This window comes from Strix aluco, chromosome 4 (genome assembly GCF_031877795.1).
Source record: "Strix aluco isolate bStrAlu1 chromosome 4, bStrAlu1.hap1, whole genome shotgun sequence".
NCBI lineage: Eukaryota > Metazoa > Chordata > Aves > Strigiformes > Strigidae > Strix > Strix aluco.
This window is the reverse complement of record NC_133934.1, coordinates 32,011,560-32,035,432: the sequence shown is the minus strand read 5'-3', so window position 1 is coordinate 32,035,432 and position 23,873 is coordinate 32,011,560. Positions and strand designations below refer to the sequence as shown.

The 23,873-nt window shown below is 41.1% G+C and overlaps 1 protein-coding gene across 6 annotated transcripts in view; it reads left to right on the top strand.

Moving 5' to 3' along the window:
* The window catches only part of DLC1 (DLC1 Rho GTPase activating protein), a 254,930-nt gene that overhangs the window by 205,895 nt on the left and 25,162 nt on the right, over window positions 1–23,873 (top strand). For 5 of the 6 annotated variants that reach the window (XM_074822635.1, XM_074822634.1, XM_074822636.1 and 2 more), the window contains one exon: window positions 22,709–22,780. In XM_074822635.1, coding sequence (XP_074678736.1) covers window positions 22,709–22,780 — 72 coding nt within the window. Of the gene's footprint in view, window positions 1–9,847; window positions 9,945–22,708; window positions 22,781–23,873 lie in introns of those variants that run through there. The other variant, XM_074822639.1, reaches the window with a different exon arrangement.

The window sequence follows — 23,873 nt, the reverse complement described above, 5'->3', positions numbered from 1 at the left end:
TTCCACACATTCCAGGAATCTCCAGGACTGATCCTGCTCTGTTGTGTTGTATTTCCAGCAGATGTCTGGGAAGTTAAAGTCTCCCACAAGAACAAGGGCAAGTGATCGTGAGATTTCTCCTAAGTGCCTATAGAACATTTCATCCACCTCTCTGTCCTTGTTGGGTGGCCTATAGTAGATTCTCACTACGACATCTGCCCTGTTGGCCTTCCCCTGATTCTAAAGCAAAGACACTCCACCCTGTCTTCACTATACTTGTGTTCGAAAATTATATCCAAGAGTTATGAGCACTGGGTATCACCTGGCTCCATAGAAGCATTAAATTAATCGCTAGATTTTCATTACCTGTACAATTGCAGATACTGTTCACTTGGTCACAGTTCACTCAGCCTAGCAATGATCTCGTCTCTCAGTCTTCCTATATTTTCCTTTTGAGTTCAAGATTCCCAGTTCCTCCTAGAAACTAGATATATTTTTCCTTTGGTTTGTATGCTTTCCCCTCTCCCTCATTGAAGAACACTGTTCAACAGCTCTGGATCTAATGTTCCACCTGCTCTTCACTTGCCAAAGGAAGAGGAGATGAGGAAGAGAACTAAGGAGGGCACTTCTACCCCCTGCAATCACTATTGGTAGCAGCTAGTTATGAAGAAAGAAAAGAAGATGAAGAGAGAAATAGAAGAAAATGGAAGAAAGGTGAAGAAACTGGCAGCAGGTGAAAGAAATACCCAGCATAGGTGCTACAGACATGAAGATGAGAAACTTATTCCAGGTGCAGAACTCTTTATATGGCTTAGGGGAAAAAACATGTTATCAGAAGGTAATACAGGAAGCTATTCTGCCCTTTAGAAACAGACGGAGCACCCAAGAAACCTAGGTTAGCTAAAAGCTTGCCTTGGTGGGCAATAGCTTGCTATCTCAGAAGCAAACCTAAGGATGAAGTGTTCCTGTTCTCACTCAGTACACTAGCCAGGAAGTTTCCCACATGGCCCAAATCTCATGATGAAGTCAGTTAACTTTCTGAAATGCAATAGAAATAGCAAAAGAGATAAGCCACTGAACTCTTCAGATACCTGTCTAACATAGAGGTGAACAACAGTTTTGGAGTTTGATTCAGTTTTTATATATTATCAATCATATAAAATTCTTGGTTTTGATATAAAATCAGAAAGTTTCTAAAATATATGTTTAAAATTTATAACTTTCAAGACAGTCTATGATTTTGGAGTATTTGGCTCATAATTTTTTGACACATGGGATTCTTGCACCCTAGGCCAAGTGGGATGTGGCTTTTATTTCCAAATATTTTCCAAATAATTCAATTAAATTCATCAGCTGAGAAACTCCGTATTCTGACCTGTTAGAATCTAAGTTTTCAGGATGGTTTTTGTTAGGGCTTTTTCTTAGTGCTGTCACTGATTTACAATAAGAAGCTGAGAGGCAAACATGTGGTTTCTTAGAGCTTAGGTAATTAAGTTTGTAAGGTCAATATGACATGCATGACAGATTCTAAAGAGCTACTGGTAAATCAGATGGAAAGTTCTGCACATACACCTTTCAAGTCATTGTTTATACTTCCTGACTAAAAATCAGATGGCAGGAGCACTGTTAATCTTGAGGTTTAATAGACCTTCTGTATCTGGAAAAAATAAAGATTCCTCAGCAAAGAAAATTGAGACTATTTCTGTACTCTAATACTGCTCATGAGAAATATAATTCTACTGAGTGATGTAAAGGCTCTTGTTTCAAAGGAGAGAAAGTTCTGGTTTGAGCATGAAAGGTGCAGGATGTCCTATCACTGTTAATCACTTGCCTCATTGATCCTAGCACAGGTATGTCTCTGGCTGCCTTGAACTCTCTGAAGTTGTGATCAAACAAAAAGCAGGTTAGCTGAATCAGACTTTTTTCTCCCGTGTTACTTTTCTCAAAACAGATCCTCCTCATTTTAGAAGTACAAGACCAGAAATGATCCATACTCTTGTTGGCACCACATCCTATAAATAATGTTGTTCATACATGTAGCTGGGGTCCATGAAGAAATAATTAGGTTCCATATCTATTTAAGTCTTATTGTTTTGTACCACCCATCATATATGTTAATGAATCTTCAGTAAAACCGTCATAAACAAAAGACCCAAAGAATCCAGTGGCAAAAAGGTTTTAAAAACATCAGAGCTGTATCTGTTGCATGTATGCAATTTGTCAGATCCCTTCAGGACACATCACATTTCCAGGGCAGTTGGACACTTGGTGGTGATGGAGAAAGAAAGGGGTTCTTCAGTATGCATTTGTTGCTGTACTAAAGGTGTTGTAAAACGTTCGTTTGCTAGAGAATGAGTAAGCCCGTTATCTGGAAGCTAAATCTGCATTACACTAGAATATATTGTTTGTGTTTAACAGAGTCACAGGGGTAGCTCCTTAGCTCTTGCAAATTACTGTGCAATCACAGACTTCAAAAATGACCCTCTGCAACAGTAGAGAATCTGCTTCACTGCATTTTTTTATTTAAAATAATAGAAAGTGAGTAAAGGCTTTGCTCTGTTGCTTTAGTGACAGAACTATTGCAGAGTTTAATATAACAGCCAGGTAAATTCACTTTATCAGGCGTACTGGACAAAGAGATTTAGGTAAAAGCATTCTCCAGTCACTGCCACCTGTCTTTGCATTTTGAAGTCTGTTGAAGGAAAAAGCATTTCAGAATAGGAGAGGACCCTGATTTTTTTTGCTTTAGTAAAAATAATGTTCTTTCATATCTTCTCAGTAATAAGGAATAGTAAAAGAATTTTTTTTTTAATTCAGAATTTAGATATTTTAAAATTGCTCTGGGCTAAGGTTAGATACAAGAGATCTGCCCTCTCAAGAACAAACTCATTTACCATGTCTCTTTGTAAAATGATATGAAGGCAAAAGTAAAACATCGGAAACAAGCAGAGTAAAAAAAGGTAGCCCTTCATAATGTGACAGTGTTGAAATATGAAAGCAAAGTAACCGCTTTCCATGTTTCTTTTTCTTGTGGTCATGTAACAGAATATGTGTCTTTGTTTTTAAAACATACAAGCTCCTATTAACCTGCCAGTCACGTCTATGTATTGTATCATGTTCACAAATAATATTACACGGTACTTGCACTCTCTGTAACATGCTGGCATAAAAAGAGAAATGTAGCATGGAGGAGAAGACAGCATTTTTCAGCTAAACTGGCCATCCATTTAGAATTCATAATCCTAAATTTTAGAGTGACAAATGAACACCCCAACAATTCTGTTACTCCTCCTAATCCCCATCAGGTCTCGAATCTGTTGACGAAGGCCAAACAGCCACTTCTTTCTGCCTGACCCTCTCCCCTTGCTATTGCTGGCTCTCATTCAAGTCAGGATCACATTTATCTGGGTAATATACACCTAATAAATCTTCTCCAACTCAGTTTGTTCTTGCTGGCAAGACAGCTAGCTTCCCCCTCCACTTCTCTCGTCTTTCCTCAGACATGGTTATGGGTGTTGACACTCCAGCAAGTTACTTAAGGTGCTCTTAAGTAACTGTCTGCATGTACACAGCTCCCAGTAAAACACAAGGTAATTGCTGCTGTAAGCCGTTTTTCAGTTAAAACAAGCAAGAGCAAAGGCATGGACAATGAAGGAAGCAGTCAAACTGGCAAACTGCAAGAGGATTTTTATTATCAGCATAATAATCTCATACAGCACTTTCCACAGTACATCTCAAGGGCATTGGAAAAGAGACATATATTATTCTCCCTATTTTATCTAGGGAAAAATGAAGTATGAGAAAGGGAATGGGCAGACCAAGGCTGCCCAATAAGTTAAAACAGGACAAGACTGCAGATAGGTATTTGGAGTCTCATCTAGTGTGCTGTCAAAAACAGGACCAAGGATTATGAATCTATCCTGACTCACACCAGGCCTGACTGGGCTTATTAACATGTGTTTTCCTTCTTCCCTGTCTCTGTAGCTTCACATTACATTAACAATAGCTACTCTCCACACTATAGTATCAAGTTAGTACCTCCCCTGATGAATGCTGAGGTGAAATTAGCCATCACAGTGTATGTGTTCCAGTTGCCATAGTTATCATGCTTTATTGAGTCATGGGTTTAAAATTATTTCCTGAGTCCTGGAGATTCCCCAAGGCTAAAACAGCAGCAGTCTTTCACATAATGGGTCAACTGGTCCAGGTGGATGCATGTGCCTATTTCCTCCAGAGGAAATAAGGTTAATGAATATATAGAGTTCATTTAACTAAAAAGCCTTGGATCACACAAGATGGAAGATGGAAGTAAGAAAAACTTTGTTCTTGAAAGGAAATGTTTCAGTGTTCATAATTTTTTTACTTACTATAACTAAAAAAACAAACAAACAAACAACAAAACTTCCATTCCTTCCCTTCTACTCCTTTTAACCCCAGCTGGGCACTGCATGGCTGACACTGGCTGTCCCAGTGTATCATGCTGAAAAGTCTAGCATCTCCTGTGTATTACAGCAACACAGCTGTTTCATAAACCAATTTTTAACCACTGTTTTGACATGTTTAAGGCTCCAGACTTTCAGTTTTCATCTACTGTAATGGGCAACTGGCATATTACATCTTGTTTTAATGAAGGTTACTGTTGTCTCTCTGTGAAAGCTGACCTTTTTTCTTCATTCAGACTGGAGGTCATGCGTGAACACAGAATGAGGTTTAAAACAAACCCCATATCTTACCATTAGAATGCCTTGGAAACTGGTGGTTTTAAAGGTGGAAGGTAAAATCTATTTGCTTAAAAATGAAGAGGGAAGAGATGGTTGATTTAGTAATGATATAGCCACTATCACAAGAACACAGAGTGAAAACAAGAGCGTCGGTATTAAAAAAACCCTCTTCTTTCCCAAGCAACACAAAGCTGAGAGATATATCCTGCCTAAGTTGCTCATCTTTTGTTCATTCTGTAATATATATTTTGAGTAAGAGAATCCTTCGTGCTGTCTTCCTCTCCCAGTTCATTCCACACTGTGACTTGTAAGCGCAGAGGAAGAGAAGGAGGGGTGCAAATCCGAGCACAGCCGCTGCCATTCAAAGGACCCACAAAGAGCAGAGAGGGGCCAGGGATGACTCCTGGTGCCATGGCTGCCACAGGGCCAGCAAGGCAGCTACCACAGCTAAACCTTAGGGATGGTGCTGTGGCAGAGCCAAACCTTTGTTACAGCTTTCTCTAATGGAGTGTGTTAGAGTCAGTCCCCTGGGACCTGCATATCCATTAGGTCTCGCTGAAACAACCACTTTCACCACATACATGCAGAGGTTTTAGTCCTGATAATTTCAGGTTCAGATTTCTTGCTGTGAAGCAGTGATCAATTATCAATGCTGTCTTCACCAGTAAAAGAACAGTTTGTTTATTGTGCATTTTTTAAGTATAAGGAGTAAAAATGACTTCTATGTGCCACAAGCTATATACTTACTCTGGATCATCTCTCAGCTTTCATCACAGGTTAGAAATTCTAACTACTCTCCTCTAGCACTTCTTCTAAATAAGGTTTAGGTTATGCAAATCTGCTTTCCCTACTTTCTTGAAAGTTAAATTCAGTTGGTTATTTTTCCAAAGGTGAATCACTTTTTTTTTTAATGTAAAAATATAGCTCTTAATTGAAGGGAAAGCAGACCTATTAACAGTAGAAAAAATTCTGTAACCTTCAAAAAATAAATCATTACCAGTGACAGCATCTTAAACACAATATGGAAAAGATACCCTACATCTCCACCATTTTCTATAAACCAGGGGTATTCCATGCAAGCTGAGGAGCTTATCCTCCATGTTTAAAATGGAATGAAAATACTTATTTTCTCTCCTCCTCCTATTTCAGGTTATCTGTATTGATATTTTGCCAAATTGTATCTTTTTCAAGCTATATAATCAATTCTTATTTCTCGCCTTTTTGTGCATCCATATAATAGAGTCTTTCTTAAGTACAGTGTAAACCTGGTAATTTAATTTTCGGCCTGAACTGTTGAATTCATGGTGTTTGAGGGCATTTGAAGGCAGACAAAAACATAGAACTCACTGATCCCTTCTTTTAAAATAGTCATTTATATGCACCACAAAGAGTAAGGCAAGGTTAATTTTCTTTATTGTTTACTGTTTAAAAAAAGGAACAAAAACCCCTAAATGTTGCCTGGGATCAAATACAAGTAACAGTCTCCTATACACGATGAGCTGGTAATATTTCTAATACTCTTTATTTCTAAAGGAAGATTTCTAGACCAGACAGCCCATCAATTACAAGTAGTAGAGCAGCACCTATGTTTATGCAATATAACGACTTTGCTATGTATTTTGTTAAAAAGTACTTTGGAAAGATGCTTTCTTTCATTTTGTGATTCTCTAGTAGGTGAAACAATAGCTTTTCTTCTCTGGACACAAGGAGTTCTTAATACTGCTTATCTCTGAGCAGTGATAGTGCAAACACTCTTTGTCAAGAGGCCTGAACAATTACAGACTCCTTTAAATAATTACTTTTCAGTAAAGTCAAGTGCTAGAACACGCAAACTTAATTATTTCACTGACAATGGTTGGAACATGAAGGTCCTTTGGACTGTGGAAATACTACACACAAATATCCCAGTTGACAAGGATTCCAAGCCTAGAGCCAGAGGCCTGGAAACTTGGGCTGAAACTGCTCTATAATCTATCACGCTGTTGCTAAGAGGATATTAATACTAGCGTTTAGAATTGCAATCATGTGTCTCACAATCCTGTGTTTGTACCAGCAGGTCAGTTGACTAATTCCAAATTGGGACTTCTCTGTGTACTGCACTATTTAGAAGAAAAAAGGATGACAAGGGTACAGTTAACCATTAAGGCATTTGGGCCTGGGAGGGAAAACAGAGGACAATCAAGTCCTTATTATTAGATGCGCTCCGGCAAATCACTCCCTTATGCAGTTACAACAGAAGGAGAATTCACCTTTTAATGTGAATAATTGTGCCTGTCAGGCAATCCTTTACAATTACTTTGCCATCCAGCAAGAGCTCATTGATTGCATTAGGGATAACAGTACTCCACAGAAACAATCCTTTTAGGCAGGCTACTTCTAAAATCCTGTGTCTCTGTCAGGCAGCTGCCTGCTCTTTGAATAACCAGAGAGATAAAGAAATAAAAATATTAAGGGCCAAAGCTCTACTGATTTCACAACCCTCTTTAAAGCTGGATGAGTGATTAGGGTGGTTGTAGCTTGCTAAACACCCATGCCTCAGGTCGAATGCTCCTCTGAGCACGTTTAACAGCAAATGCAAGACCAGGGTGCCTTGCTTTTCAGCTCAGAAAATACGCCTGCTTAAGCAGCCCTATAGAATTCCAAGTTAAAATGCAAACCAGAGAGACTGCAAGTCTTCAAGGGTTGATAACAAACTAGAATCAAAGCCTTTCTCTTTCAGATTACAGCAGGAATCTAATCCAGGTCAGTGCTAATCCTCCAGCATGTATTTAGCAATGATCCCAGCAGACAAACTGCTCCATCACAAAAGTCAGTGGTTATGACATTGCTGAGGGAATCCACAAAGACTAAATGAGGATGGAGATTCCCCCTTTACTGTGGGAGCTTGATTAGCTTTGCAAGCAGAAAGGGAGAGCTGAACTAAAGCACAAACACAGCAGTTTATCATCAGCATGATCATTCATTTGCTATTTTACAAAGTGGTAGAGGTGAGAATGATAAACCTTGATTTAAAACTGCTAAGAGCTTCCCATCTTCTGTGTCTGGGCCACATTTGTTGAATATTCACTGATCTCATCACTCACCCCTTTCAGAATCCTCAAAACAAAACTCTATGACTTCAAATTCTTGTTTTGCATCTATCGCACAACTCTCTCACTTCAGATTTTACTTCACTGCCCCACGTCTCCTCCTCTCATTCTTAGCTTTTTTAGTTCCCTTTCACACTGCCGAGTCCTCCAAAGCCTTCCCATTTTTTTCTGCAGAGTAAAAATCCATTCTTTCCTTCTTCAAAAGCTTCCTGTGGGTCCTATACAAAAGCTTCCTATACAGAGATGCACGCTTGGTCCAGGAAGCAACCTAGGCAGTCCATGTTTACAAGAATAAACCCTGCTTTTTACCAAGGGTATTAACTTGACACACAGTGGTCTTCTGCTTCCAGCATTATCACTGTGATGGAAACACCTTAGTACCAGCATGCTTTCCTACATGTTCTGGATAATTTTTTAAATTTTTTTTTCCCTTCCTTTTGAGGATGCTTATTGGAGAGAAATTCTCTCTTTTCTAGAATTCAGACTCTGAAAATCACACACAATGTGCAACCAGCGTTTTCTGTCTCGTCATGACTATTCTGTCACCTCCTAGTCTACTAGCTGCATAAAACTATAGAGAGTGCAGAAAGAAAGCCAACTCGACTGGGATTACCTTGTCTGTTCAACAGCTGGGGTGTAGCATATGTCTGTCTTCCCTGTGTTAGAGTTAAGAATTCACATTTTATGAGCCTGACCTACCTTGTAAACATATATCCTGGTGCCTTAAAAATGCAGGTAAATGTGACTATGCCAAAAAGAGCTGGAGCGAGTTTAGATGTGAAGAGGTAATTGATTAAGCGGGTAACTTACATAAAGTCAAGCTTGAAGATAAGGTGCAGTTCCATGCTCTTCTGGGCTATTAAAGTAAATTAATGACCTGGAGCTGCGTAGGGATTTCCAGAAACAACACTGTAATAGCCAACTGGCCACAGTTTGCAGCCTATAGAAGGAGGAGATGTTTATTCTTCAGCAAATTGCCTGCTCAGGCACCACACTATATATACTCTGTATCTGACAGATCGTAGTGCAGAAATGACAACGGAATCTTAGAATAACACCAGTGAGTATAAAATACAGTGTTGGCTTCAAAGAAAATGAACCAATCATGATCTTTGATGGGACCCAGATATCTTCAAAATTTCACAGTACTCTTTTCCATGCTGATAGTTTGGCAGCTGCTCAAAAATAGCTATTTTGTGCCATTTTATAGCCCTAAATGTAAGCATCAACCAAGAAATAAGTATTCTAACAATCTTCACAAAATATACGGGGGAGTAAATAGTGTAGTGAGTGACTCCCAGGCACAGACCTATGAAGCCAGGCTTTGCTTTGCTATCTGCAAGCCATGCCTATGGACGTGCTGTGGTCCCCACAGGGAAAACACTTGCTGGTTTCCATCCAGGTCCAGACTGAGACTTTGATGATGTGCAGGCATTTTCAACGCTTCACAGCACTCTTCGACATGCTGCCCCAGGGAGCGAGGCACCAGCACCCCCTGGCCACCCTACACGGCTTGCTTCAGGCTGAAGGCTCAGCATCCCCCATGCCTAGGGCTGCTCAGGCCTTCCCAACCCTCGCCAATTTATACCACCAAGGAGCCACGCTGCCTTCTCTATTAGCACACCTCTGTAGGGTTCCTGGAAAAAGTATTTAGAGCTTTGCTGACTGTTTTTTATAAACATCACTATCGCCTAAAAGGCCACCACGATAGCTGATAGCCATTAAAAATCAGAAAGAAGTAAAGGGGGCATAAGCCATTAGATCGTCTTTGACCGAATTACCTTTGGTTTGTGAAGTTCCCCTTGACCCCCCCAGGCGTGCAACAAAGCGGGGGGGGGGGGGAGTCGTGTCGCTTTCTGCTAGTATTTCTGGGTCATGACCAGGTGAGCGCTTGCGCGGGCTGCGCTTGCCTGCGCGTAAGTGTAACCTCCCTGCGCGGCGGGGAGGCGCGGAGCGGGGCGCGGAGCGGCGGCGGGGCGGGCCCTGGCGGCTGCGGGGGCGGGGGCGCACGGAGGGGCCGGGCGGTCGCGCTGCTCCGTTCCGCCGGGTGTCAGTTGCGAGCCGCCGCCGCGCAGGCAGGCAGGCAGGGACGCGGCAGCCCGGCAGGCAGCCCCGCGGAGGCACCGCGGCAGGCGGGAGACCATGATCCTCACTCGTAAGCTCAGGGCTCGCCCGCCCTGCTCGTTGGGTGAGGGGCGGGGGTTGGGGGGTGGCGGCTGCTCGCCCGGGGACGCAGGCTCCGCGCATCGCGGCCAGCGTTGCCGGGAGGTACTTTGGCGGCAGCGCGATGGGGTTTGGGGGGACAGGGGCCCCTCTTTTGTTATTCCGCAGCGCTGGCAGGAGCGCGGGCGGTTTTTCCGCGGGGGCGGCGGCTGCCCCGGCCCGGCCCGCGGTGCGGGACGCGGTGCGTCCCCAGCCGCGGGTCTTGTCCCCGCCGGGCCGTCCGGGTTTGTGGGGGTGAGAAGCGCCCGTCGGGGCAGGAGCAGCCCCAGGTGAGACGGCAGCGCTGCGGGAGCCCGGAATGACTTTTACCGCTGGGAAGCGGCGGCCCATCGCGGCTCTGCTCGGGAAGCGCGAGCCGAAGGGGTTAACATCCGCGGGACCCAAGGCGCGGAGGTGCCGCGGGCGCGGAGCGGCGCGCAGGATGCGGCCTCTCTCTGTGGAGGGCACCATGACCCATCTCTTCTCTCTCTTTTTTGGTGGTTTTTCCTTTTTTTTTTTTTTTTTTCCGCCTCTCTCTGGGAGTCCCTGCGAGACGGGAACCGTCGGGTTTCTTTTGAAGTTCTTCATAATTAGCCCGATGGCCTCCAGGAGCCCGGTGGCTCCTGCCGTGCGACGGTGGCCAGCCCTGATGTCACCCCCGGAGGCTTTGATCCCGGTGGAGGAGCGGCACCTCCTGCCAGCCGGGATCACCCCCCCCCCTCCGCCCCCTTCTCGGGGCAAACCGAAAACCGATGCTGTTTTTCAGTCGGGCAGTTTTACGTTCCGTACCACCCTCCCCTTTTTTTGCAAACAAGCACCAATGACTTAGTTCCACCATAACTGTGAAGTTGTTGAGCGATGTGTTGCCATTAGTCTAATGAGCTCTATTGCCAGTCAAGGGCACTTACTATTGGTACAACAATCTTTTATTTTTCTTTCTTGCTTTTCTTTATTCCCCTGTTCTCTTTGGGAAAATTTAGAGTCGTGAAGAAATAACTACACTGTATTTAACTAGGTCAGAAGGTTCTGCCTGATGTGTCGTGGTACTTCACACATGTGAATTTAAAGACTGGGGAATGTAATTTTATCTTAGCCATCAATTATGGATGCTCTTATTTTTTTACAGGAGTCAGTGTGATCTGTTTGAATTGCCCTGCCCTGACCAAGAAATTCCCAGCAACAGATCAGTAACAATGCTCTGAGTCAGGTTATGTTTTAAGGCTCTTCGTAGTGAACGTAAGGAAGATAATAGACAAGCAGAATTCATACAAGCCTCTGAGTATGAATCTATGAACAGTTCAGTGCCAGACTGATTCAGCATCTGTCTGGCAACCAGGCAATTGCTGGCTGACAGCAAACGGTGTTGCTATTAGGCACATCTGTTGATTCCACAGCTGTAGCCTGCTATCTTGTCTTCCAGGTATCCTTACTGTCCTGTAGGCATCCTGATCTGCATGTCCAGTAGAAGCAACAAAAAAGAGAAGGGCTGAGGTGGCCAGGAAGTGGGATCAATGTCTCTCTAGCAAATGGGTTTGGGTTACTACTTCAGTTTGCCTGTGGGACCCTGATTAGGGCTGAGATTCTTTGATTATGGAATATAGTATATGCAAAAGAAGAATTCTATACTGTTTTGAGAGGATTCCTTTCATCTACAAGTTCATAGCAATCAAAGCATTTGGAGCTACCTTTTGTTACCTCTAGAACTTCCTGATCTCTTTATCTTCTTTTAAAATAACGTGGTTTGTTAATTGGGTTATTTTTTGTTAAAAGGAAGTACCGATCATAGTTTGAAACACCATGGAGCTGTTGTTACATTTCATTTCTAAGTGGTAGTTTAAAGCAAGAATATCTCTTGTCATGTTTTTATTTGGGTTTTAAAACTCAGTTGTATAGATTCAGTCTAGGATTTTTAATTCTTGAGTCAGGGTCTTTCCAGCCAGTTCTGCAGCTGCCCTTGCTGGGCCAGAGAGAAAGACTGGTGCTAGTCATGGAAGCTTACAAGTACCCTGTGTGTTTTGCCTCTGGTGGGGGCAGGAAAAAGGTACTGCAGTTGTCCTTATGTGCTAATCTTGAATGTTTATATTAGGATTCCTAGAAGACGAACATGAGAGGTGACTTGGTTTTTCTTTTCTGGTTCTTCTAATTCATTATATTCTAGGCCATGGTTTGTTTGAGGCATGTGAATTTATGAGTTCTGCAAATATTTAGAGATGCAGTTTGCATGATAAAGTTTTTTTTTCTGGTCAGAATACCACAGTATGTTATGTTTGGGCTTCTTGAGAGATTCAGACTTCTCTTCCAATTTCCCTCTGGTTGGAGTTGTGCTGTTGGCTTCAGCATAAACACAACTGCACCCTTGGCTGGTTAAAAGGAGTTGGAGGAAGAGAACTCCTGTGCTTAACAGGATGGTCCTGTACTGTAAACAAGCGCTTTTCATGCTTAACTATCCTTCCTAGCAACAGGAAGAAGGAAATGAGGCTATGCAGAAGGACCCTGACACATTTCAGACAATGCCAGACCCACCCTCGCATTCATACAGTATAGCCAGAAGACTTGGGGAAATAAAAATAACTTCAGATGTTTCCCCTTCCTTCTTGTGCATATTATAGAAATACAGTAATCAAATCATCTGCAGTTCACAGAAAACTTACTGGTTTCATCTCCACTAAGAGATGATGCCCCTATATATTTTATATATTTTCATTGGGTATCATATTGTTCTGCTTACAGTATGATCCTCGGTGTTTCAGGGCGAATGAATTATGAAACACTATATCCTCTCTAGTGATGTAGTGATTTTGGTAATTTCAGCAATTCCAGGTTTATTACTTGCTTATACCTATGCTATCAGTAATTCTGACTGGTGCAGGCTATCCAGATTGTCTTGTGGTTTTTTTGATTTCCAAAGGTTTTTTTCCAAGTTTTTTCTTTTTTTCCTTTTTATTTTCTCTTCTATTTTTCCCCCTTCTCCTGTTTTAAGGAAAAAACAGTCTGTCTTCCAGCAGTGATGAGCAAGTCTCATGAAAGGGGCACAGGACTGGGCTGTGGTTGGAGCTTTCTGGTTCTTTTCACTGGACACTTACTCTGCCATACTTGCTGACACTGAGTACTACCCTATCCCGCACAGCAAACCTTTGAAATCAGGAGATCTGTTAGTACAGTATACCATTGACATAACTGGTAGAAGTAAAATGAAGTCAAGAGTGACTTAGCCAGCTAGCTTTAATTCACTGAGTTTCATTATCTGAAAGTTACAGGTAATACTACATACTTTTCTGAAGTACTTTGGTGTCTTTAGAAGAGCATGATAAGCATTGTTATTTGTTAGGATGAATATTCTTTCAAATATTGTCTAGTATTTGTTTCCCTTGGGAAGGACTGTGCTAGATGAGACTGGATCAGGAAGAAACATTGTCCAGTCTCTCTTCTAATGAAGACACAATGTGATGGCTCACTTATTGCTACTGGTGACATTTTTTTAAAGTCCAAAATGGTGCAGAATTCCTTAGACTTGGTTTTAAATATGATTTATATTTGTCTAAATCTCTCTATTCAAATGCTCATCTCAGGCTGTGCAAAGAATTCTTCCTGAGGAGATGCATGAAGGACATTTGTTGAAGCCAGGGGTGGACACAGTTTGACCTTCCCGGGCCTATTCTTGTCATTTACTGAAGATTCAAGATCAAGAAAAATGTATCCCCCTGCATTCTTGCATTTTGGGGATGTTCTTTCTGTGACCTTGTAGACTCACAGAACTGGATGCTCTGCTGGCCGCCCTTCCCTCTGCTCTCCGTATGTGTGTCTGAGAACAGATTTCCTGTGCGTTTGAAGAAACTTTCCAGTGTAAAGCTTCATGATCTGTTTTAACTTACCACCTTCTTTCCAAATATAGTCTCTGCTTTCCTTTGCAGTGCTGTGTAGACTTTGCAGTGCTACCGTGGCTCTGCTGTATCTAGACCATTCTCTTAAGGTGTGACCATGAGACCAAGTACTGAGAAAAGCATTTTCGAGTATGCAATATCACAGACAGAATACTGTAGCTGTCTGTAATATCTGGAAGTAGAAAGTTCATAGTAATATTTGCTTTGGGAAAATCCAGGTTTGCATCTTTAATTCTGGTTTAGGGAAAGAGGCACTCAGCTGGGACACTACCAGCTTTATGCTGGGCTGTTACACTGCAGCTGGTATTTTCTATCTAGTGTTGTATCATCCACACAGAGTGCAGTCTGGGGACTGAGTCATCAATGAGGTAAGCGCTAAATGGTTGTGATGCAAAGATAGTCTCTCTTCCATACAGTTGTGTGTGTGGATGGTTTTGAGCTTAAGGCTTAACAAGCTAGAAGAAGTAACTGTCAGTATAAAATTTACTTTCTTCTGTATGAACCATTGAGACAGCTCAGATCAGCTCTTATAGCATTATTATTTCCTAGATCTGAACAGTTAAACCAGACTTGGGGTGGCCATTTTTAGAGGAAGTATCTGTCATGCTGGACCTACTCACTTTTGCCTCCCCCTGGAGCTCAGTGTGCCTTGGATTTGAGCTTTGTGTACAGTGTGCAAGTTTACCAGCTCACAGACAGGGTGCAATGGGAGGATATTAATGCTGGGCTTGGGAGTAGCAATGGTTAATGTTTGTCCCTCTGGTATGTCCTTAAAGGTCATTCTAACCAAGTCATTTCTGAGAGAAGAGAAGGTTAAAGTCATCTTCTGTTTCCCAGTCTTTGGAGGAGGATTCGTTTCTCACTCTGGAATCTGTCAACATGACCTCCTTCAGAGGATCTGACTAACTGCTTTCTCTGCCCCAAATAATCCTCTTCCAAGACCACCCTGTGTTAATCAGCCCAGATAAATAACCCACATGCCCAATTATTTCTTAAGGGTTTTTTAAGTCACTTGACATCTTGTTCCTCTTCATCTGTGAATCTTCTTAAAAACGAATGGGAAAAGACCATCTTTAATCTATAAAAAGAACTGTTCTTTGGCAGCAAAACTGCCACATGAAGCTTTAGTCTCCTGTTTAAACAAAGTTAGTTTTTAAATTGCATTGTTTTTTTAATTTCTCTCTTAATCCTCCTGTATATGCTCAAAATGCAAAAAAAAAACATTTAGGAATAAATTATGGACCTGATTTACAGTGTAAACCAGGAGTTGTGATGTTTCTTTTGTGTCCTAGCACATGCTTTCCCAAAGTCTTCAGCAAATTAGGAAGTAATGCAGCCAACTTTGGGCAGTTAGAAGCATGTTTAATAGTGTGAAAATAAGCAGTAATTGCAATCTGTTATGGAGTGTGTAGGGAAAGTGCTTGACAGAGACATGGGAAATATCCTTTATTCCAGTACCCCTGTGTTAAATCCTCAAATGGTGCTGATTTGATGCTTTTCAGAGTATAACAGTTGCTCCAGGTCCTCTTGACAGAGGGGATGACCTCTTGCCAACCAGGGCATGCTTTGGGAGTGATGGTTGTGCCCTCTCTGCCCTCCTGCCATCAGGCACCGGCCTGCCTTGTGCTCTAATGAAAACCTGAGCTGCTCCCCATGCTTGGGATGGGTCTTACGGCACAACTGGACTTAGCAGAAGTCTCATTTAAAATATTTTTTTGGGTAAGAATATTTATTCCTCAAAAAGCATTGTTGGGTTTTAGAGACCCATGGATCCATGTTGGGAAGGGCTTAATTCCTCTGAAATTCATGGAAGCTTCCATTGATTTCAGCAAGTGATGACTCAATCCCTAAACATTTTAAATATTTTCAACAATTTCTGTTTCTCTTGTTAAGTTTTGAGCTGAAAAACTTTTGAAGTTATTTCAATATGCTGAAGACTATGAAAAGGAGATTCAAGTTAATTAGATTTTGGTACACAAAAGCAGCATTGTGTTTCCTATGCTAGCCAAGAGGATTGGTGAGCAATTAAAACTACTATACTGTGTAACCTGGTACAGTTGGTAGGGAGGGAAATTACACACAGCCAACATATATCTATGTGGATATTTTGGAAACCAATCATATATATATATATATATATTTAATTTATTTAGCTTTCATCATTAAGGAAATAAACAAACTTAAAACCCCATCAGTGGAAGTAAGCCGTTTGGCTCTCCAAAAGCTTTGCGGACAAAAAAACGGTGTTCAAGCTTCCTGATTTTTTTCAGAGAAAATAGCAATATATGATCTTAAACATCTGTTTCCTTACTTCTTCTTCATCTGTTCCCACACAAATTCCAAACATACTCTGTTTCTTCTCCCAGTGTCCTGTGGTTTATACATAACATCAGCAGCATAGTTACTGTCTTGCTGCAAGGCTCCATAACTTGAAAAAAACAGTACCATGTTTAACCCAAAGCCAGCAGGAACACAAGGAGAGTGTTTCTTCAGTCATCATCATATAGCTGAGAAATATTTGAGTAACATTCCCCCCCACCACCTCTTTCTAGGGCTTTTATGACTAGAAAGCAGTATATATATTTGGTGTCATATATGGTTTCTTTTAAGAACTTGTGGTTTTTTTCCTCCAGAAAGTTTTTGGTAAGAAGTATTTTCTTAAAATTGTGTGTGCATCCATATCAGCTTGAACTCACTGTTGGGGCAGGTAGCATTAAGCGGGAGATCACAGCATGTATTGTTTGACTGTGGAAGGTAAATTGAAGCATAGAGAAAAACAGGAGCACATCAAAAAAGGCAGTTGCTATTGCAAAATGTAAGTTGTGCTTTAAAAGTGAAAGGAGAAAGGGGACCCTCTCAGGAAGGTTGTTAGCTTTCACTTCAAAACCTGCAAGCTCGTCATCGGTTCAAAAGCCATACTCGTTATTCTCTTGGACTCACTGGTTCTTCCAGAAATGAATCGTAAGATTAGATTGTTCTCTTAGAATAAGAAGAGATTCCAAACATGTTAGAAATTTGGTAAGAACTTTTAATGGGATTTTCAAAATTCTCTACCTTTTAGTGGTTGAATGTTTATTGACAAACTTACCAAGTTTCAGTGTTTGAGGACATTATCCTTATAAAATGCTGTTCTTCATTAATTACATTTTTGGTTTCTTCAGTCCTTGCTACATGCTGCTTTCTTGAAAGGTGTGGAGCACCAAGTTAATGATACTGCCTAAGGAATATTTGACTGTATAGGTTTGAGAAAAAACAGACTTATGAAAAGGAATTTAATTATTTTCAAGCCACAGTCACATATCTTCAAAGTAAAAACCATCTGAGGCCATGGACATATAGCAGGCTAACTCTTAGGAAGTCATACTGTCCCAGCTTTAAAGGGCTGCAGGCATATGACATTACACAGAACTTATTTATCATTTTCAGTGCCTGGACTGCTCATTTGTAGACAGCTGCCACAGTGTAGTTTTTTTTCCCGGTTTGTCTCAGATTTCACATCCGTGTTCATGTATCTATAGACTGAGTCGTTGGATAGTGTGATCAAGTCTAGTGTTGGGACCACAATTCACATGTCAGGAATGTAATTCAAGCACTTGGAAAAATAATTGCTTGTACTTGGGCAGTGGAGTTCTATCCAGAGAAGAATATTTCTCATATATACCACAGCTGGTCTTAAAAAATATGATCATGAATGATCTCAAGCTTCTTAATAGCTCAGGACAGTGTTGTGCAAATTTTGCAAAGCACCAGAAATTTCAGAGGGACGTGATATGTAGGGACAGGTAACTTCTGATACAGACAGAAAAGGAGGACGAGCCTTCTGAGCATGCAAAGTCTTTTGCAGCCATTAAACTGGAGTATCAGTCCTGGATGGGAATGAATCCTCTTTGTGCTCCATCTGTGCCGTAGAAAATGTACAGATAGTTTATGGAGTTTTATGGATTACAGTAAGAAGCAAGCAGGTTCATCTCTAGCATTCACAGTGAAAAATCACATTCTCTGCGTTGCGTGGAAAAGACTCTTCTGCAAACTAATTCAGGAAGATGATTTTGCATTCAATTTTTACTTTTTTTTTTTTTTCTTTTCTGAAAATGTCAAATCGTGAATTTCAACTAGAATGACCTGGTCAAAAATTAAGACCAAAAAGAACCCCAAACAAACCAGTTGTTATGTATGGCATTGGAGTGAACCTTCAGCAATGAAGCCCATTGTTGCTGAAATTTGATTTTAACGGCATTGATTTGACCAGTCTCTCTACAGTTTTTTACAATCTGGTCTCTTAACAGAGCCAAAAGGTGAGATGAGTAGAACTGATGTGTTGAGGTGCTAATATGTCTATAAAGGTGTCTAAGTTGAGGCAAGAGGAAACCATCTGCTTGGAAGAACTGTTCATAAGATGTTTAGCACTTAGGTGAAAATGGAGTCAGTGCGTGACTGTACAAAGATACATCTGCTTTGCCCCTCATCCTGAAGACTCTGAAAGAGCTGGTGCTTAAGTTGCATGTTATTTCATGGAAGCAAAAAGAAAGGAAGAATGAAAGCAAATGATCTTGCTACTCCTAGCTATACAATTATGATTATTTTTTTCCTGAAAGGACATTACTGGAGCATCACACTGTGTGGTTTTTATTTTCTATAGGAAGGAAGGTATCATCCAACAAAAGGCTACAGGCATCTTAGAGCTCTCCCTTCTGCAACTGCAGTATCAAACAAGGTGTGAACTGAGAAGTTTTTGATATGAAGTTTTAGACTTGCAAGCTTGCAGGGCCAAGAACCAAGATTAACCAAAGTTAAACAAAAAGGAAGTTAGAAGTTTCCATTTTCACTTACCAGTTTGGGGAAGAATTGGGTCCTCCTAACCCCCCAGGAAGTGGGTAAATAAAGACTAATGGTTCCCAACCATACACAAAAGGAACTCCTAACCCTGATTTGAGCATGGAGGCCTGCTTTGTGAAACGGACCAACAAATAAAGCTGTTTCCAATAAAAATTTCCTGTTTCCTCTTTAACACATTTGCCTGCTGTTTGCTTACACGACACCAAGAATAAAGACTTCATTGTACTCTTTTTTGGGTTTTTTTGTTTTGGGTTTTGTTTTGTTTTACTTTCTAAGAGATTTTTTTTGTGTGTATCAGGACATTTAGAAATAATAGCGCGATTTCTTTCTTGCCAGCAGTTCTTTCGTACAAGAACCTCCTGCTGCTGGGGGAGGGCACAGGACGCACATCTGCAAAGCTGCACATACATTTCTTGCCTGGAATGTATACTGAATTGTAGTTTATTGTAAAGGTTTTAACTGGCAAGGATGTTTAATTCAGAAAGGAAGTGGCACCGCAGGGATGGAGTGGGGAGGAGGGAATGAGACCAGTCCCTTGCCTGCAGCAACTTGTATCAGCTCAGCTGCCAGGTCTTCATCGGAAAGATGCTCACGGTGGGAAATTGCTTTGCATATCATGGCAGATTAATTGGGGCTGAAGTAGGTCTTCCCTAAAATGGGTTGTAGAGCAGTGTAGAGTTCCTCAGCAAGCTTCCTCTCCTCCCTGTGGCTCTCAGCTGGCCCCAACCAAGCAGATGTGTGCTCGGCAGTGAGTTTGTAGCTCAGGTAATGATCTGTAACCTAGGTCTCCTGGGAGACTGAACAAAGGCTTCTGGGTGCCCTGTCCCTTCTAAAACTTTTTGCAAGTAGTGGAAAAATCTGATTTTGGAAGTTCTGTGCTTCTCTCTTTTGTCCCTCATTATCCTGGTTGACACTGATCCAGATAACAAGGACTTGCATGTTTTTCCATGTCCCCCTGGATATGAAACCATGGCAGCTGGCAAACTGAGAGTCCCAGGGCTGATGCTGCTGAGATGGAAGAAAAGCTGGTATTTGGAAAGTGTGGGAATGAGCCTTCTCCTCTAGTGTAGTTTAAACGATTTGACCAGAACCTCAGGTTTAACTAATGTATTTTATTCTCAGAGGCAGATTCCAGTTAAGTTGTGGTAATGAACTTTTTACCTATACAAGGTTTCAACTGTGTAAGTTTGTATCTCTTAGTGAGCAAGCTTGTTCTGTGTACTCGGCTTTATGTGCAGCCCATTCAGTGCACCCTGTGCTGGATTCTCCCTCCGACTGTATTTTGATCTGCATGATTTTCACATACATACACAGTTTTGTTCATAGTCTGGCTCCTCAGTAACCATCAGGGTTGAGATGAGGAAGCTGGGTTGGAAATGACCTTTCCATTCATCTGGTCACAGCACACTGGTACAGTCTAGGAGCAATCCTGGTTTTGGCCAACTGGAGTTGAACAAAAGGACCTGCTTTTTTAGGTCCCATCTCCACTCTGTCTCCCATATCCCTGCCATATCCCTCTCTGACACACACTTTGTGTGGATGGAGGTGACACGGAGAGAGCCCTGGCCATGGAGGACTCCCTGGCCCCTTCTTCCAGACAGATCTCCAAACCCCTTGCCCTTCCAAGGACTTGCAACAGGAGCCAGAAACTAGAGCCCTGGCTTTTCAAAAATGTTTGAGATGGAAGTGGGGTAAATACTGCTTTTAAACCCTTGGTGCTGTCCTATACTCAGCCCTAGACATTTGCCTAGTCTAATCGATGAACAGATGCACTGGTGTTTTATTATTCTCTGCAATTCTTGTGGGCAGCCAGGAATTACTCAGGTGTTTCATTGCCTCGGTAGACTTCTTGGGGGATTCTCAAAGGTATTTTGAAAACAAATATGCTCTGAAAATCCCAAAGGCACCTGACACCTGGGTGCCCATAAAATCTGATTTCCACATAACTTGCACATATATTTGCAGAAAAGATACACAAAGCTTCTATAGAGAACCTTGAAAAAAGTCTGATAAATGCATATTCATAATTTTCTAGCTCTAGAAATATTTTACAGATCATACACCTGAGGTGCTCAGTAAAGGGTCTGTGAACAAATACTTAAACACATTTAAAAGCCACTGCAGTAGTAAGGAATCTGACACTTTTTTCAATTGCGCTACAAGCATCTACCTGCATTTTGAGGTACATACTGGTTATTGGGGATGGCTTTTTTTTTTTCAGTTTTAAATCAAATAAAATTCTCATTCAATCCAGACACTTCTGCAGGATGTTACCTATAAGATAGTATATTTTATTTTAAGTACTCTTAAAAATAATTGCAGATTTTTTTACTTTAGTATTTTCATTGCTTCTGAGATACTAATATCCTGTTGTTTGTTCTTCCTTTAGCAGTACAAGTTTTAAATATATTTTAGATTCTTTTTTCCCCCTTCTTTATTAACTTTCCTGTGTATTTCCTTAGGATACTGAAATTAAAATACTACTTTAAGTAAAACTTTACAATCGCTTGCAACTGGAATTGAAGAATGCTTTTTCTTAATGAGTAGCTAAGTCAATATGTCTGTACGTGCTTGTTCTCATGTGGTCCCATAACCCAAAGGTGAAGCAAACACAAGTTACACAAATGCCTGCTTGTCCTGACTTCAGGAGAGTGGGTTTTTAGCTGTTTATTTATCTGGAATGTTGTGCTTTGGCTCACCTTAACCCCTTGCTTTGGGTATGTATCTTAGCAAAGTAGATTTGCAAAGCACAAATATTTTAACCCTGTTGTAGCAATTTGGAAATTTAAAGAAGGATTGCCGTCATTTGGGAGACATTAAAAAGTTGCCTGCCATTTCATCTGATTTTAATTTTATACCTATATCTCACTGGGAATATTTCATAACATGCCAAAATCTTGAGACATTGTACTTGTGTTTGCCTCTTCGCTGCCCTATAACCAGTAATGTGTATTCTGAGCAGAACCCTTTGCATGTGGTTTCTACAGCAGGTAGCTATAGTATCCTCTCCAAGTAGGTGGCAAAATTGTCTACTGAGTTGTACATAATGAAGCTTTGCTTTTCTGGTCCATCAAGAACAAGGAATATAATCAAACCCAGATGAACTTTAAGAGTTTCTGATTGCTCACTGATCAGTTCTAAGCAGGGAGGTAAATTGCCAGTAACACTTCCTTGAATTTTTAGAGCAAAATTTACCCAATCTGTTTCCTGAACACTTGGAGAACAACCTAAATACCTTTTCCATTTTCCTAGTTTGAGCTAATAAGATAACATATCTATTTCTGCTTGTATTAGGTAACAAATGAATTTATGTATAATTTATTCATAGACTAATGATGTCATGTATATATATGTGAATAATTCCATTTTGTGTCATGCTGTTTTGGGCAGTCTGACGAAAAGTTAGCTGAATTCCCTGTAATATACTAAGTAACTGATAAATGTCTTGAAGACCTCCAGTGAAACTAGGTTCTTGTTGGATAGTAAATATGTGCTTGAGTGAGCTGCAGTACAGTGTATTGGTTGTTCTTGGGCTTGGGTCTGTCAGTACTATCTACAAGATGTTAAAGTTCACGGTATTACAAGCTCTACTGGGAATTTCTGTCAAGACAAAATAGTTGTGCCAAGAGCATCATAAGATTTGTTGAACAAATGCTGCTCATGCTGATTGTGGTGCTCGTTTCTCTAGTGTTAACAAAACCTGTACAGAATAATCCATAACTTCCACAGTTTTCATCTGTGCCTGTTTCTCTAATTATTAAAATGATGAGATGTTGATAAATCACAGGTGCATGCTAATGACTTTCCCGAATCATATCCCGAAGATATGTTTGATCATGAGAAGAAAAGCAAACTGGGATAAGCAGACCTGCGTCTCAGTTCAAAGTTGCTGACTACCTTCATGCTGATTTTGTAATGGGAATCGTAGAAGTGATGGAAAGGGAAGTTTTTGCTTTGCAGATCACTAATTGGAGGGTGTCTTGTTTCTGTCCTCTTCCAGAAATTGAGGCCAAGGAAGCTTGTGACTGGCTGCGGGCTGCTGGGTTCCCACAGTACGCGCAGCTTTATGAAGGTAGGCACCTGGGCTTGCAAGTCAATCATCCTCTAGCAATTTCTGGACAATAAGATGTAATATTCACCAACAAATGAGGTTCAGGGGCACAACTGAAGTGCCAGTACATAAGAAGATTTAGGGACTGGGCTGCTCTCTGCTACCCACCACATACATAGATCTACCAAATCCAATGAGACTCTGAAGCACTCTTGGAGTTTTAAATTTGTTGTATGTTTCTGTTTTAGTCTGAATCTTCCAAATGCCCACATAGTGCAAAAGTTATGTTAGCACCATAGTATGTCCCTGTAGTTAAAACACAAATGAACTATATTGTCATGAATGTAGTCATCCACTGCTACGAGCCCAGTCTTAGAGAAACACAGAAACTGTGTCCAACTCCACCAGCCAGATCTCCTAGCGGAGCAGAGTTAGGAAATTCTGCGTATGTGTGAATGCATTTGTACGCCTCGTGATTCCCAAGTCCTGTGTGTTTTTTCAGAACAGTTTGGGTTGGTGTTGGACACAGGCTCACTATGAAGGGAAAAAAGAACGTACAAGCCATTGTTGCACAGATGTGCAGCAGCTCCTTGAAGAGACTGCTGCTTCTTGTGTTCACTTGTCCTTCTGTGGGATGGATTCGCTTTTTGTGTCTGTTTTTACAAAGGTTTTGCTAAATTAAAACTGTTGTCTTCATTGTCTCTCTAACATACTAGGAACTTGCAGTTTTGGCATACAGTTCTTACACTCTGATGCAGAGTCACATACAGAAGTTTGTTTTAAAGTGCAACATCCTTTTTATATATGTATATTATTGTTCAGAATGTCCCCCCAACACCACTTAAAATTACTTGCTTTGTAGTGAAATTATTATGCACTCTTATCTGCCTCTTCTTTTTCATAAAACAAACTCCAGCTGCCGCTTGTAAGAGTGAGCATAGAAAGTCCATTATTTCCAGTGAATAACTGTTGGAAATTACAGCAAATGCTGAGCTGACCTTCTTGAAAAATGATCTCGTTGAGCTTTGATTTGCAGCTGCATTGGCAATATGAGATGATAATAGCACTCTCAAAAGCAGCACTTGGCGAAACTTTTCTTTGCCTGTTCAGAAAT